Consider the following 17,528-nt stretch of genomic DNA (forward strand, 5'->3'; position numbering starts at 1 on the left):
AATGTTGCACAATAGATCTCACATAAATGTCACAAACCAAACATTTCCTCAATACTTACTATCAATTTTTTTCAATTCAATTTGGAGCCGTGTATGTTCTGCACATTGTTTGCTTGTTGTTTGTTTGTATTCTGAGTTGATACTCTCAGGTGTACTGCACATAATTCAGGTTGTATTCGAGGAGCCAGATTAACAGCAAATCTTTCTGATGACAACAAAAACTAAATAAATACAGTATGTTATCCTTTTTAAGTAAACAGCACATGCATTTATGCCTCAACTCTGACACATCTACTGGTTTCCCAAACATCTGTAACGGTACTCAACATCTGCATATTAGTGACCGCAGTTTACTAAACCAGATGTTTCCAGGACTCAAAGCAGTCCAACTGCATTGCACTTGATTATTCCACATTCCATGCCTATATAAACAACATATGTGTAACACAATGATAATTAAGATGTCCATCGTTTTTAAAATCTCACGCTCCCTTATATTTTGTCTTTCAGTCAACCTCCCCCACGCTGTAATACTATTTATTCTCTCATAAACGTACACTTCCGTGCAGCGATACGTCCGCTGATAGATTCATGGGAAGACGCCGACGGTGCACCCCATCACCTCGTACTTCTGCCCCACCACTTTGCTCAGCCTCATTTTTAAGATTTGGCACTTTGGCGCAAGCTTGGACTCTGGCGTGTCCGCTACAGTGTGCGGTCTCGCGCCCTGAATGGCGGCCCGGGGCTTCGGGTGATTGAGCACCACCACGGGCTGGTAGGGGCTCGGCCGCTTCACCAGTTGGTCCGACTTCAGCGGCATCGGGTAAATAACTGTGCCCGTCGGTACCTGAGTCTTGTATTTGGATATTCTAAGTTTCAGTCCCTTCTTGTTTTTTTTCCACACGCCTACTTGTACCCGCTTCAGCGAGACAGTCAGGAACTTTGAGATGTCGTGCTCGCTTTTCCCCATTTGCTCTAGCGGCTCTGCAGCTTTTGCAATTTGGGAAACAGATTCCTCATCCGTTGAAGATTTTGAAGCAGGAGTGCAGCTGCGTTTCTTACGGCGTGTCGTCTTGGTAGTAGTAGTGCTTGGTTTTTCCTCCTTGATGAGGCTGTTGTTCAGCGCAGGAGGGTGCTGAATACCTTTATCCTCTGTGGGCTCCACTTTGAGAGTCTCACCGATCCACTCTGTCAATAAAAGCTTGCGGATGATGGATCCATCTTTTGTGTCCACCTGAGCACAGGACGCCGACGCCAGCGCCTCCTTTGCAAGCGCCTCCTTCGCAAGCGCCTCCTTCGCCAGCGCCTCCTTCGCCAGCGCCTCCTTCGCAAGCGCCTCCTTCGCAAGCGCCTCCTTCGCATGCGCCTCCTTCGCAAGCACCTCCTTCGCATGCGCCTCCTTCGCAAGCACCTCCTTCGCAAGCACCTCCTTCGCCAGCGGCGTGACGTTTGTTACCTTGACGTGATCTTGAGTTGTGCTACCGGTCCGCCCTGTTAATAAAAGCTTGTGGATGATGGATCCATCTTTTGTGTCCACCTGAGCACAGGACGCCGACACCAGCGCCTCCTTCGCCAGCTCAGTGCCGTTTGTTACCTTGACGTGATCTTGAGTTGGGCTGCCGTGATCGTCACTTTTATCCATCACTATATCGCGCAGCGCCATGACCAGCGGTTGCATGGCGCCTTGGACGTCCTCTGGTTGTTGGCTGAGCGAAAACACAGAGGAGATGACGGGGAAACTTTCAGGCTCCAGCGGTTCTCCTGCTCTCTCCCCGGATCCGATTTCCTGGGTCCAAGCCGACATCTTTGGACCTTTGCTGGTGGAAAGCCTCGTTTTGTTGACCGATGAAGACTCATTTAGACTTCTGGGGATTGAAAACGACGGATTTGAAACGGTATCATTGCCAACGAGAGTCGCTGGAGGTCTCACTTGGGCAGATGCGGCCAAGAGGACACTCAAAGAAGGACAAGATGAATGTTGCCGATTCGAGCGCAGTAACTCCGTCTTTATTTTTGAAGAGGTGTCGTTCTTGGGGCGTATCTCGCCTGGTTCCATCTTCACAGCCAGCGATAGATCTCGAGGAGTGATTTTTGAGTCACTCGCCCTCCTGGGCGGGATGCTCTTGGAATGCTCTTGAATTAAATTCTGCCTCTCGTCCACGGCCCTCTGAGAAACACATGCGCTCATGTTGTCTGGATGCAGGGCGCTCGTGAACCTTTGGCCAGCCCGGCTGCAGATAACAGAGGGCAGCGCCGCAGCGTGGTTCACCGGCTCGCTCTGCGGAACTTTGACCCCACCGTTTCCCTCCCTTACAGGATTCAGGATGCTTTTGGGAACCTTGTTTGGAACGACCGTGTGACTTTCCAAGTTGATTATTTCCTGCGACGCTCTTTTAAGTCCAGCTTTTTCTTTGTTTACTTGACTCGGGAGGTTTTTGGAAATATTCACTGGACAAACAGCGGGACGCTCCACGTTCATTGTCTTTGATTCACACTGCTTCCGGTTAACCGTGCACATCCCCATGCTCATGGACTTCACCGCGTTCGGGTGAGTCAACGAGGAGAAGAAGGGCTTTCCCAGGCCAGTGTTTTGGGAGACCATGCTCCTGGTCTCTTTGATCACAGACTCGTTCTCTTGTTGAGAGACGAGCCTCAGTTTCAGCTCCTTTGTCCCATTTACAGTTTTCACCTCGACAAGCTCAACCAAGCAGCCAGCGGGGATCGTTACCTCCTCTGGAAGAGAAACCGTCAGAGCCCTGTTGTGCTGGATGAATCCATTCAAAGGGGTCAGAAGATCCGCGTTGCCATTAGTAGCGTTCGACACGTTTATTTCCAGTGTTCTCCCTCTCTGTTCATCTCGACCCTGCCTGGCTGCAAGCGCACTCGGGGCCGGTACATTCACCCGAACGACTGGTCGGAGTGAAGCCGGATCCACAGTGGGCACACTTGATAAGGCACTGGAGACAGGAACATGTGGGTTTTGTTTTGCAGGTCCTTGACTTGTGTTTTTACTATGCAAGCGATCAATGTGCTTAACAAGGCACAACCTCCGCATATAGCCCTGTCCACAGTGAGGACACTTAAACGGATATTTGGAGCTGTGCTGCTTCAGGTGAGCATTTAACTCTGCCTCACTGAATGAGACTTTGTTGCAGTAGAAGCAGTAAAACCTCGTCCCCCGGTGCTCCAGCATGTGCCTCTTCAACTCCGCGGCGTCCGTGGAAGCAAATCCGCACTTCTGACAGTACTTCACGTTGGAAGAGCCCAAAACACGATCCAGCACCAGGTTGGGATGCCCCCCATTCACGGACATGCTCTGGTAGCTGACAGGATTCATGTTGAGCCGAGAGGTCCGCCGGTCATCTGGCCTGCGGGGTCGCACAGCGGAGTCAGAGGAGCAGCAGCCTCTGACAAGCGAGCTGCCTCCCCACTGTGGAAATAAGATAAGAAAATACAGAAAGAGTGAACCTTACAATGCTGGCATAAACACAAGGCCCGTGGAGCCCCTCCCCCTCGTGTGAAGCGGCTTTCGTTAACGCCTGCAGCCGTGTGATCTCCAGCTAACGGGTTGCAAGCGAAAGATACGAAGCTGTTCACGCAGATGTGTGTGCGTTAGTTCACCCCTGCTGCTGTCCGGGGCTGTCTCCCTTTGAACACAACGGAAAAGGCCCCATCTGACCACAACAAGGAGGAGGAGGAGGGGGAGGGCGCAAAGACGACGGCCCGCTGTTCTACTGCTTGTGCTCGCAACAGAGTCGTATCCCATGCACGTACCTTGTCGGGGTGGTGTGTTTTTATCCGTCGTGTGTTTTGAAATCAATAAATCCTCCCGGTGGACGTAATATCAACGGTCGTCAACGAGACCAACCGAGCCGTTTTGCTTTAGCTCGGCGTTAGCTGTCCGGAGCTAGCTGACACCACTCCGGAAACGGGTTGTTCTCGCCTTCAAAATAAGAGCGTGGGATACAAATATTACTCTGCAGTTAGTTATTTGAACGATACTCCCCTATATATTGTGTTTGAGTTTGTTACAAAACGATATTTGGTGCATGCTGTTGTGACATAAATATCCTCAGGGGTTTTTATTGCACTTTAGATATGTAGAGGAAAAATGGTTAACTAACCTTTATATTACAGTACATTACATTTAATTTAGCTGACACTTTTATCCAAAGCAGCTTACATTTTTGCTCTATACACCGCAGACACAGCAACGGGGAGCAATTAAGGGTTAAGTGTCTTGCTCAAGGACACAACGACATGGACTAGCGGGGCCGGGGCTGGAACCGCCAACCCTCTGTGTTATACTGTTCTTATGACTTGAAGGATAACATGGCAGCCCTCTTCCTGTTGAACTTCGACTGAAGCACTGTCATCTGACTCCCTTTCTGCCTTGGGGCATACTCAAATGATTGTTTTTGCATACAAACTGTGTTGGTCATTACAATGCCTGATCTGTATACCACACTGATCGAAATATAGCCTAGTCTGTAAATTAACTTTTCCCCGTCTGTCCAAGTCAAGAGCGTGCTTTCAATTTGGAAAGTCCCATGAGCTTTGTGATAGACATATCAAATCATATCATAAATGTCTGTGTTGATTCTTTGTCCTTATACGCATAAGAACCCTGGTAAGGATGCACTCAGCACCGATTCCAGGGCAGTCAGTTGATTGTCAACTGTCTGGTTTCGGTCCTCCTGCACAGAAGCCTATTAAATATACAAAGACAAATTTATCTTTGTAAGTCTCCCTTTATTCGGTCAACTTCCATCACAATATATTTGCTACATTTATTTACTCTACCTGTTTTTATATTTGCATTACATACTAATTGACATGGTTAGATTATCACATATCACATGTTTGTTATTGAACAATGTGTTTCTACCCTTTTGTTTCTAGTCTTGCATCTTGTTCTGTATCTGTTGTTGTACCTTGTTATTTGTTTATTTTCATTCGTTCATTCTTTTGTTTGCATTGGGACCAGGGAAACACAATTTGCTTCCTCTATGCACTGTATTGCACTGCATCTATATGGATGACAATAAATCTCTCGTATATCTTATTTTATCTCTCTTTCATATGTATGAAGGATGTATGGTTGTATATAGATTGACATATTGTCCCCCTCTGTGGAAATGTGTCTTTGACTTCTCAGTAAAGAACATTCAATACACATAACAAAGCACACCATTAGAAATGTACAAATATACAGTATACAACAGTGCAAATGGGCAAGTAGCAGCAAATAAGTAAAAGAGAGCAGTTACAAATATAAATACATTTACTCAACTTCTGTATGTACGCCTACACCTTTGACTACTTTTCTTGGTATCAAAGGAAATACAAATGTAACGCACTTCTGCATTAGCTTCACTTTTCAGAAGCAGATGTTGCCACCTGGATATTTGGTCATAAACCAAAGTAATGAACAAATAAAATGCATTTGACTGATGATGGCACTAGATAAAACATGTATTAGGATTCATGTCTGTACAAAATGTCATGGCGTCCAGTAGTTGAGATGTTATAGTCTGAACCAACTTACAGACTCAGAGCCATGATGTTAGCGTAGCTAAAAATATCAGAATCAACTTTTTTTAAAACAACAACTAACACAAAAACATATCATATTTGTCTATTTGCAAAATGAAAACTCCTCTTTAAGTCATTATACACTCCCCAAATTTCCAGGAATACAACCGCGGCCCTTAAATGTCCTAAATGTCATTCTTTGCTCTGACACTTCTGGCAGGTCTGCATGTGGTTGTCTTATAGTACAATGTCTGTTGTTGCACTCCAACAGCGTACTGAGGCTTCTGAATTATTTATCAAAGGGATCCTCAGTCACTAATGCCAGGATCAGTGCTGGGTGGAGACTAAGTCTGTAATAGAGCATATCAGATTGTATGTTTTTAGAGGTGAGGGTATTTGTTGATGGGCTCTGTTATGTGGTATCTTCCCCTCTACTTTGTCTCGTATGCTCTCTGCCGGCTGATATTTGCTCACAGTCTAATACTCCACGGTCCTCTTTTAGTTTGTGTATTCAACAATAAATACTCTTCCAGTAATTCGTATTAAAATGTAGTGTGTTAATGACAAATATTTTTTGCATTAATTCCAGGTCATTACCTGGAATTAATGCAAAAAATATTTGACAACTTCAACGATACTGTAAGCACAATAAAACATTTGCAAATAAAAAGCCAAAACTTTATGAGTTCAACAAGAATGAATGTGTAAACGAAAGCAAAATTATATTTATACAAACAAGCTAGAAAAAAAGCTGTCTGTTCTTCATTATTGATTATCATTTATAAACTTCACTCATGAATGTAATTAATTTCATTTTAATCTTGTTAAGTTGTGTGTATATATATATATATATATATATATATATATATATATATATATATATATATATATATATATATATATATATATATGTTAAAAGCAATTAGCATTTAGTCATGAAGAAGAACAGGGCATTTATAAGAGTAGCTCCTTTTAGTAATAATTTAGTTAAATGTTTGTAAAATCCTAAAGATACCTATTCCTACTTGAAGGCAACTGTAGTTATCTGTGTGCTTGGAAAGGGAGGTGAAAGGAGGGATATGTTGTTGTTTGCAATCTGAAATCTCCCGCAAGGGAACTTTAGCCTAAAATATGTCAACAATCAGAATCAGAATTAGAAACCGTTTATTGCCAGGATACACAATCGAGGAATTTTTCTAGGCGGAAGGTGCATACATTAGACATGAGACGTTAGACGAGACAAACAACAATCAACGACAACAACAGTGCAATGATATTAAATCAAGTATAAGATAAAGTGCGATAAAATGAGGGTGGTGTCATCTGCGAACTTCAGGAGCTTGACGGACTGGTGACAGGAGGTGCAGCTGTTGGTGTCGAGAGAAGAGCAGAGGGGAAAGAACCGGTGCTGATGGTCCGAGAGGCTGAGACGTGTTTCCCCAGCTTCACGTGCTGCTTCCTGTCAGACAGGAAGTCTGTGATCCCCCTGCAGGTGGAGTCGGGCACGTGCAGCTGGGACCAAAGGGTGAAAGCATGATGACACATGATGATACAACCACTTCTTTTTTTTATAAGAAAAAGACAAGTACAAACAATCAAAGCCTCATTGGATGTCTCAATTTACATAGATACATCTGCCTCAAGTTGAGCATGATCAAAAATAAATGAAAAACAGGAATATTAGAACTAAAAAGAGAAATAACATAAAATTACACAACAATAGTCAAATACAAGTATAACAGCAATTAACTTACGGTTGGTAAGTTTCAGTGACTCACTAGAGACTTTTAATTTATTCTTCCAACGGTTAAAATTGGGTTTCGCCATTGTTACATTTTCACATCTCACAGTTGGAAAGTGCAAATATTGAAAGTAATGCTGGCTGAATTTCCATTCATTCATTTCCATTTCACTGGGACACTTGAATGGAACATAGGCTTTGTGTTATAAGTAACTGCACTTTTCATAACAATTATTTACATATGTAAATTATTCTAAAATGGGCTGTATAACGAGTATTTTTACTTTTTATACCATACTTTGATGCTAATACTATTGAATTTGAGCAAGATTTTGAATGCAGGACTTTTACTTGTAACAAAGTACTTTGCTTTTATGACACAGATACTACATGTTATACAAAAATCTGTCTGTGTTGCAAAACGCATATCTTTACATTGCATATTCAATTGTTATGCTTCATACTGTGAATCTTTTTGCGCATTCCTTGGGCAATTTTGCACATTTCTACCACCCACAACGACCACTTTGCCCAGCTTTTTCATTTTAATTGAGGTATATTGTACCCATGTTTCAATAATTGTACTGTTTGTTGATTTACAAACTTTATTTTTTTATCTTATTCACTAAAACACTAAAGCAAATCCCTTCTATATGAAAACTTCCTTGGCAGTAAACTGGATTCTGGTTGTGGCGAGGGAATGTTTTATTTTGAAAGTTGTGGCCGGAAGTTTACGTTATTTTTCTTTACAGCTGGCAGTTGTGTATAGCGTAGCCCTGCGCTATTCTTGAAGAAATGCTACGCAAATCTCCTTTAAACCCTGTCATTATTTACGCTAGTTTATACATATGTCCGAAACCGTGCGCTAAAGCTTGAGGCGTTATTCACACCCTCAAACATCGCCATGATCGATGTTAAACTCGTCTGTGTAGTTTTATCTCATAAAAAACGGCAACGGCAACATGTCTACACGTGAGTTCAGTTCACCCAGTGACACAGGAAGTGTTCAAAGCTTCTGTGTTTTATAATATAGTTAAGTCAAACTACCAGCTGAGAGATAAACAACGGCACGTGGTGGATGTTTCTCATTGAAATGACCACAGACGAATAAGTCATGGTGTTTATAAGACTCCGCAGACTGTTTCCTACTGTGTACCTGGGCTTACCAAGGTGAGTAACGTTCCATCTCTGCGACATTAACAGGTGAACATAATTAATAATTAATTACTCAAACGTATTCTCGCTGCAGAATTAGCTCTGATATTACGCCTGTTATTGTCACCACCCGCCCAGTAGCTCACGCGAGGCTCACCATGACTACTGTGAAAACACTAGGATTTACACAGCATTGTTGCGATTCACAATGACACAGCAGTCAGTGGCTTTCTCTTGACCCGCCCACTGCCCCGTTTTGTTTTTTTTGGTCCGACCCACGCGCTCGCGAGCTTCCTGGTCATGGCAACATTAACGCATCTAACCCGGACGCTCCCTCCCTCCTGGTTCGGCCTCAGAAAGCAACTCTTCTCGTCTCCCCGCAGACACGCAGCTCTCGTCCGCCGCAGCAGCATGGCCTCACACCCAGCGGAGACGGAGGCGACCCGGTTCGACTTCCTGGTGATCGGCGGCGGGTCCGGAGGCCTGGCCGGGGCTCGGAGGGCGGCGGAGCTCGGAGCGGCCACCGCCGTGATCGAGAGTCATAAACTCGGAGGTACCTGCGTGAGTAAAAAAAAAAAAAAAAAAAAAAAAACTACTGTTATCCCTCCTGAGTTACTGTGTGTGTCGCCTCTGCAGCTTTCGCACACACGCTGGTTGCCAGGTTCACTGCGAAGCCTCCGGACTCCTTTTGTGGAAGTGGTTTGTGTTTCCAACAAACATTGTAGCCAACAGCCAATGAATAAAACGTTGAGGACAAAGTCTTAACAGCTGCATGTGACGGGGTTAACCCTGGTGGAAACTCCACCTCATTGATCCCGTCTTTTGAATAGAAATGGACAAATTTAAAGCTGTAGGCTTTGAGTCAGGCGTTTATACACAAGGGCTTCATAACGCTTTAGTTGTATATTATTGCCATGCTATTGTAATGGAAGGCGTTACACATGGTGTACACAATAATGTGGTGTACACAATAATGTGAACACCCCCCCTTCTTTCACTTATCACTTGATCTGGGTGGGAAGTTGATGATAAAATGCATTGCTGCAGGTTGCTAAACCACTAAAATCACATTCTGATTGCACAAATGCGACACAGTTAGTCTGATTAGTTTCCAAATGTTGGTAAGAAATAAAGAAATAAGCTTGTATATAATACAATTCAGGACACACAAACCATATAACAAGGGGTTCAACAAAAGTTAGGAATCTTTTTATTTGTAGAATATGTTTTATAGATCCTGTTCATATTAATTTTTCTTATTCTCATCGAGCCAATGTTGCCTTCTTTGCTCTGTTTGAATGTTTTTCAGGTCAATGTCGGCTGTGTCCCAAAGAAGGTACACTTTCCTTTCTTTTCTTGTTGCAACAGGCTGAGTTTTAACTCTGAGAAATCATAATTTTTGTTTAAATAAAATCACAGTGTCTAACCCTGTGCCTTCGCAGGTTATGTGGAATGCAGCAGTTCATGCCGAGTATCTCCACGATCACAGCGACTACGGCTTCGATGTTGAAAATGTTCGTTTCAGTTGGGAGTAAGTTTCAGTGTCTTTTTTTTTTCTTCTTTTTTTTCTTTTTCTTCTTCCCTTTTTCACCTTGTTTTGTGCAACTACAATGAGCTCTTTTGAAATCTGCAATGTTTGTTCCTCGAACAAAGAGGTGTCCGTTTCATAGCACAACTTCTCCGCCTGTCGTCGTCTCTTGTTGCTTCACTTCAGCCCACTTCTGGGTCTTTTGAGGTGGTAGTCAAAGATAAGGAAGGAGAAACTAAACACTGACGTGCATCAGGACTGCAAGGGTTTGCCTTCATGGGTTTATCTAAAAGTTTTACCTGTCAGAATATTTTAATTCTATTGTAGGCTGTAGTTTGTTGCGTTGTTCGTGTTATTTATACTACTCGGAATATAAAAGTGTTGTACTCTCCCAGCTGTAGCGTAAGAAAGTTATCAGTGGCATCTTAAATGTTGGAGTATAAAAACAATTGCTCTTAGTTTACAGTTGTTGATGTTGTCATCAAATATCTGCAAATGAAAACAGAAGTATTGTAATACAACACAAGAGTGTTTATGATAATTGAGAAACATGACTACACAAACTGTTTTGCTTTTTTCACTCAGGCAAGTTGAATAATGCAACTTATTTTAGCAATAGTTAGGTCGCCGAAAGCCTTGTGGCAGAAATATGTAGTAGTAGTATGAAAAGCACCAAAGTATGTGTAGGGAGTAGTTTGTGGGAAATGAATGGGTCGAACTCAGGACTTTCCAGGTTTGAGTCTCACGAGAATGTATTTCAAAACTTGGTTGACTCCGTATTTCTGTTCTGTTTTTTTTTTTTTTTTTTTTTACAATAGGAATTGTTGGAATGTTTTAATGTCGAACTTTCATCTGACCCTCCCCACTGAATGTATTTTTACTGTAGTAATCTTGAATAGTTTTGTATCTGCACATGTTTTTATTTTTTCAATCTGGCATTACATTTGTACATTTCTCATAGGTATGAATACCCCAGCACATAGTTTCTTTTCTCCCGTGACCGTTGCAGCTTCCTCATACCATAAGAGAAGCTACTGTATCTTGGTCCTGGTTCAACACTTTAAATATGCTCAGATCTCGGGCTGTGTGTGTGTGTGTGTGTGTGTGTGTGTGTGTGTGTGTGTGTGTGTGTGTTTGTGTGTGTGTTGGAGCCGTTTCAACCGTGTGAAAGGCTCATGAAAGGCTGTCTTACTGAGCCTTTATTGAAGTGTATGCCCTATTTATTTTGATTCATGATTTTTTAACAGTGTTTGAGATGCGTTTATCATCTGAACGTAAGCCTGTCTTGAATGAATGTCGGGTAAACAAACAAACAACCTCTTATCTTTGATCATTTCCTGTGTTTGCAGAGCTCTCAAGGCCAAAAGGGACGCTTATGTTAGTCACTTAAATCGCATTTATCGCAACAACCTTGACAAAGTAAGTTCACATTTATATCCTCTTTATTATTTCAGTGTGTCAGAAACAACACACACACACACACACACACAATTATTTGACTTGTTTTGTTTGTTTATTTCGTTCTAAAGAAGAAGGTTATTGCAGAAGAAATAATGACATCTGATCCATTTCAGGCCAAAGTCCAACATATTCAAGGTTTTGCCAGGTTTACCAATGATCCTGAGCCGACTGTGGAGGTCAATGGAAGAAAATATACAGCGCCTCACATCCTCATCGCCACCGGGGGGCAGCCTACTGTTATGACTGATGCGGAAATTCCAGGTAAGACATAACGTGCTCAGGTCTTACTTTTTTTTTTTCTTTTTTTTTTACGTTTGTTTTATGAAATCCAGGGGTCGGCAACCTTTTTGATAATAAGTGGCATTTTTAGATGTTCTTGTTATTCAGTGTTTCAATGAAGTGGCACTTACTTATAGCACTTTGTAGTTTTGCTTTCTTTAAGAAATTGTACTTTCTTGATTGCTGATGTTCTGAGTTTGTACTCATGGTTGAATGCACTTATTGTAAGTCGCTTTGGATAAAAGCGTCAGCTAAATGTAATGTAAAAGAAGAAATCAATTCAAAACTACTGTAAATAACCGTCAGCATAACTGCCACTAAGGCGTTTCAACATAAAAAGAAACGTGCACATTTATTGCTAGAGTGCCATGTGACAATGGCATACCTGAGGTTGCCTACCCCTGATTTAATCTATTCATCCAAAAGTATATGAAATGCAAAAATATATATATATATAAATATATATATGCAAAAATATTGTGTCTATTGATAACTTCAGGGGGAAGTCTGGGCATTACCAGTGATGGCTTTTTTGAACTTGAAACTCTGCCAAAGTAAGCTTATCGTATAATCTCTTTAGTGTTTATACCATGTGTAAAGTTTGAGCCTATAATAAAAGGTTCTGTTCTCCCCCAACAGGCGCACCGTGATCGTGGGTGCAGGTTATATTGCAGTGGAGATGGCAGGCATCCTTTCCACCCTGGGGTCCAAAACATCCCTCATTATTCGACAGACCGGAGTAAGAAACCCACAGAATCACATCTAAATACAGAAATGATGACTTTTCAAAAGGGTGCAGTACATGTAACTCCACATGCTCTCAACCTCTCTCTGTAGGTTTTGAGGAACTTCGACAGCTTCATAAGCACAAACTGTACCAAAGAGCTGCAAAACTCTGGTGTGGATCTGTGGAAGAACTCTCAGGTGAAGTCTGTGTGTAAAACGGACAGAGGACTGGAGGTGACGCTCGTCACCAAAGACCCAGAGAAGAAGAACGACGAGGAGAAGATCAGCACCATCCAGGAAGTGGACTGCCTTCTCTGGGCCATCGGCAGGCAGCCCAACACTTTTGGGCTGAACATCGACGCCACGGTAACGGTCTGCTTATGATGATGTTAACTGGATGCTGAAATGTGCCGAGGAAACAACGTCTTAGCTCGGTGGGGAAATAGGCAGATGTTCCTGGAGAGACAAACTCATTTAACATCTTTATCCTCCTTTTATTGAGGCGATACATTTTTTTTTGCAGCTCGAAACAATGCAAAACACATGCAAGACCATAAATAAAATGGTAATGGTGCATTAAAACAGATGACTATCTCTTGTCACCATCTGTTCGCAAAGGGAATTAATCAGTCTCTGGCTCAGTTTTCCTTGTGTCACCCTCATTTTAGCTGCTCAACTGGCACCATATATTATCATTATAGCAGCACTGCAGATCATTATTTAGTATCTTAATGTCACACCTTTTTTTTTTACAATAAGAGCCCAACATACACCGGGCACGGGATCCTCTTATGTCAACGACTAGGGATAATCCGGGAGCAAGACTAGACAACAGTCACGGAGCAGTCTTTGTCATGTTGTTTGCTAGGTATGAAGAGTTAAAGTATTGTTAGCTCAGAATTAATAGGCAAATACATGACAGTCAGTCTTCCTTGTACTTAAAGGACTTCAACATACAGTAACATTGGGAGAGTTTAATAGATGTTCTTACCTAACTGAGTTCACATATTCTGGCTCGTCTTCATTGTCACACCGTTAATATGACCGAGTGTGAGTGAAACATCAAATCAGCAGCTCAACACTCAGGGAACCACTAGCTTGTATTTAGAAAACATCAAACTAAAGGAAATGAAACAGAAAATGTTTGACTGTGTCGTTGTCATCTTAGTTGGTGTTCCTGCCCGGTTTGCAGATATTTGTCTTTGTTGACACTTAATAATGTGAAACAGTACTCTGGTGCCCCTGCTCTGTGTATTCTGATTTACATTTAATGCTCCGAGCCTCCGCAAAAGGATGGGTCATTGTTTTCTTGCTGTAGATTGAAACAAAACTTTGTTGCTCACTCTTCATTTTAAAGCTAAAGTGTCACCGTCTGCAGTTCGGCTTGCAATTACTAACGGAGAGAACAGAAAGGACCAAAACATATCAGATCTTTCCTCATAATAACCCCAACAGAGCGTTCTGAGGAACCAAGAGAAACCAAGAGAAACCAAGAGAAACTGCTAAAAATGTGATGTTTTAGCTCATTTATAATAATTGTACAATATTCTCTCTATGTTTGCAGGGTATGGAGACAGATGAAAGAGGCCACATCGTTGTGGATGAGTTTCAGAACACCAGCAGACCAGGGATCTACGCTGTCGGGGACGTCTGTGGCAAAGCTCTCCTCACACCTGGTAGGAAGTTGTTTGGTGTCCATGTTGAATATCTTTACATTTGTTTTTTATGCAGAAAAGGCATTTTAGTATCGGTGCACATGCAACATTTTTAGAGGTTTTCAGTTGAACTTCAGAAGTTAAGGTCACTTGTTTGAACAGGTGAGGACTCTATTTAGTGTCTATTCAAAGACTGACCTGCTTTAGATAAAAAATTATATTTAAACACAAGGGGCTCAAAATAACTGCACTGGAATTGCCAGAAAAGGTCCTCCTCATCCAATAACATTTGTTATGGTTTTGAGTGAGAACTTCATGATAATTACACATGTTTTTGACTAGTTGCTGTTTTTTCCAGCTTGCCCTGTTCACAAGCTCTGAGTGTGACTCTTGTAGGAGGTATGAGTCCTAAATATACAAAGTGCAAAAACACGACAAAGAAGCTTTTCCGTTGCAGCTCGCGTTCAACGAAACCTGGAGGTTTAACTTCCAAACAAGAAATTCAGACCATGATTTGACCACTAAGAACTCAACCTTTTACATCTTTAAACAAGACATTGTGTAGCAGAAAAAACTGCTGAGCCATTGATTTAAATGGGTAATTGTCCTGCACACTTCTGTGAGGCAGCTCTGATGTAATGAGACATCTATTATAAATGAGCATATCAAGTTGCTGTTTACTTTTCCCCGCTCCATGCACCGTTGAAGTAGGTGCAGTGCTGCTTTGAACTTGTTTTTCTGGTTTCAGAATGACGCGTTTTACCTGAAATCTTTTGTTCATTGACGATGTTAATAATTGATGTTATGTCGGGGCAGTTGCCATAGCTGCAGGCAGAAAGCTGGCCCACAGACTGTTTGAGGGCAAGAAGAACTCCAAGTTGGACTACTCGAGTATCCCCACCGTGGTGTTCAGCCACCCCCCCATCGGCACGATGGGCCTCACAGAAGGTGAGCGGTGGTTTCCCAGTCAAAAGTTCAACTTTCACATGATGGACTTTGCCTGTATGTCCAGTGTTCTTTTGTAGTACTCATGAGGACAAGATTTCAAACTGCTTCATTTGTGTTCCTGTCCCAGAGGAGGCCATTAAATTGAGAGGAAAGGAGAATGTGAAGATCTACAAGACTTCTTTCACTCCGATGTATCACGCCATCACAAGCAGGAAGAGTCAGTGCATCATGAAGCTGGTGTGTGAGGGCAAAGAGGAGAAGGTAGGAGTCATCTGTCATTTAAAGGGGGTGAAATACGAGATACAGAATTATTTATTCAAATTATTGTAACTGTTATAATTGTTATTAATCAAAACAACATTAACTCTTTGTCATTGTTTGTTACAGTACAAGTCATTCAGATTTCTCTTATAGTCTGTAAGATTTTGAAAATCGGGAAAAACTCAAATGTTGTACTTGAAATGTTTTTTGAGGGAATAATCCTTGGAAAAAAATGTCAACAGGAAGAAAGTACGTCTTCATCCTGAGCTAGTGTCTGGTTAAAAACCTTATTCCAGGCACTCAAGTGGATGCCAATAATAAACCTTTAATAAATATGGCCTACTGCATTATCAAAACACAACTGCTAGTATGAGCACACATTCCTTCATCAGTGACACAATGAACCCACTACCAGCAAGCACACATTAGACTCTCTAAAATGTGTCAAATTATGTGTACAAAATAAATAAAAATAACGGCTATTAATAAGTTCAAATTTAGGGCTAAGTTGTTGTTATACTTATTTCCCCCCTAAGCCAGATGTGGACAAGAAGAAGGAGTCTGTCTCTGTGCACCAATACTGTAATCATGCAGAGAGAAATACATATATAAGGTGTTATGCACGGGTCGTGTCTCTTGCCTATCCCTAACTGGGATTATCTCTCCTGCTCTGACTGTTGAAATCACAATGGTTTTTCTGCACCTTCACAAGCTGTTGAAGCCTCAACTGATGTCAACATGTTCACACCCAATCTCTGCAGATTGTTGAAAGACATCTTGGTAAATGTAGGAAGTCTGCTTACTTAAGTAGATCAGGCAGGTTTAGAGACATTTTTCGTGCGTGTGTGCTTATTTGTAGTCTCTTGTAAACACTAACAACTGCAGTGATTTCCAAAGGCTGACGTGTCTCTTTTCTTCAGGTTGTGGGCCTACACATGCAGGGCTTGGGCTGTGATGAGATGCTGCAGGGCTTCTCTGTGGCCATCAAAATGGGCGCCACCAAAGCAGACTTCGACAAGACTGTCGCCATTCACCCCACCTCGTCCGAGGAGTTTGTCACAATGCGTTAGTCTTTCTACAACCAGCAACCCAGACAAGCATACCAGGAGTCGCTCCTCTGTACCGCTCTCGCATCAGCTTCACCACTCGCTTTCTAAAATGACATACTTACATTTTCTCTCATTTAAGTGACATTATTTGTGCGCAGTGTTTCATCTTTTCTAACTTCTTCCTAAATGGACCAAGAACGAGTTATGGCCTTCTTAAACTGTACTGTGGGTCTTGATTATTGATTTGAATATTCTGGATTCCATTTTAATGATTGTGAAATGGAAGTGATGGATCTGCAGGTATTGTTGTCAAGTGATTGCATTTGGTAATCAAAAAGACCTCATAGTGTATGTGTGTGATCTGTTAGTTGTTTGTCTGATGATTATTACAAACACTGCTACGCACATACGTACTACTAATGCAAGGCCATAACATATATATTGTACTGTTCTAGAGATTTAATAAACAACCTTTTTTTTTCTTAACTGTTGTGATTTCTATCTCTTCGTTCTGTGACTACAACTTTATAGTTTTATTTTGGTACTGAGTTTAATCACTCTTTCCCACCAATGCCCTTCCCTGTCTGTGTGTGTTTACAATTGCTGTGGGTAGAGAAATTAATGAAGTTCTGTTAATGTTTGTGATAACAATGTTGCATTTAAGACGATTAGCACACCATTTCTTTATGAAAATATGCAGAATGATTACCCTTTTATTCAGATGATACAGTATGCTATGTGTAGTGACAAACTATACATGCATACTGCCCAGATGCAATAGAGTGGTGGATCTATTTCCATGAACCGACTTTATATTGTACTCAAACAGTTCAAATAATACTATTGTATTTCTTTAACAGCCAAAGTTATTAGATGCTTAACAGTTAAAAGTGATATTTAAATACAGAAATATGATATACATATAACTAAAATTAAACTTCCTTACACAATATGAAGTAAATGTACTCCATGCCAACCATTTACACAAGAATACAATTATGTTTAGATGTTGATAAATAAATTATATTTGATAGACATATTTCCCTTACAGAGTCCATTCTGCTGCATAATGAGTATTTTTACTTTTGGTACTTATTGTGGATTTTTCTGACAACACTTAGATATTTTTACTACAGTACGATTTATAGTGCAGGACTAATGTAATCGATTATACTTATTATATTGTGGCA

General features: G+C 41.6%; 2 protein-coding genes across 2 annotated transcripts; one reads left to right on the top strand and one right to left on the bottom strand.

Moving 5' to 3' along the window:
* Positions 1–589: 589 nt before the first annotated feature.
* On the bottom strand, positions 590–3,766 carry znf518b (zinc finger protein 518B; the record flags this gene model as incomplete). Its single annotated transcript, XM_079228611.1, has 4 exons — positions 590–1,234; positions 1,538–3,430; positions 3,474–3,560; positions 3,680–3,766. 4 exons carry the CDS (start codon positions 3,764–3,766, stop codon positions 590–592), a joined length of 2,712 nt encoding a protein of 903 aa, XP_079084737.1.
* Positions 3,767–8,266: 4,500 nt separating this feature from the next.
* Positions 8,267–16,824, top strand: gsr (glutathione reductase). The gene is made up of 13 exons (XM_079228233.1): positions 8,267–8,446; positions 8,815–8,992; positions 9,741–9,767; positions 9,874–9,962; positions 11,309–11,378; positions 11,534–11,681; positions 12,199–12,253; positions 12,339–12,438; positions 12,537–12,791; positions 13,990–14,101; positions 14,897–15,028; positions 15,156–15,289; positions 16,210–16,824. Exons 1-13 carry the CDS (start codon positions 8,391–8,393, stop codon positions 16,357–16,359), a joined length of 1,506 nt encoding a protein of 501 aa, XP_079084359.1. The 5' UTR covers positions 8,267–8,390; the 3' UTR covers positions 16,360–16,824.
* Positions 16,825–17,528: the final 704 nt, after the last annotated feature.

The sequence above is a fragment of the Taurulus bubalis genome, assembly GCF_910589615.1.
Source record: "Taurulus bubalis genome assembly, chromosome: 13".
Lineage (NCBI taxonomy): Eukaryota > Metazoa > Chordata > Actinopteri > Perciformes > Cottidae > Taurulus > Taurulus bubalis.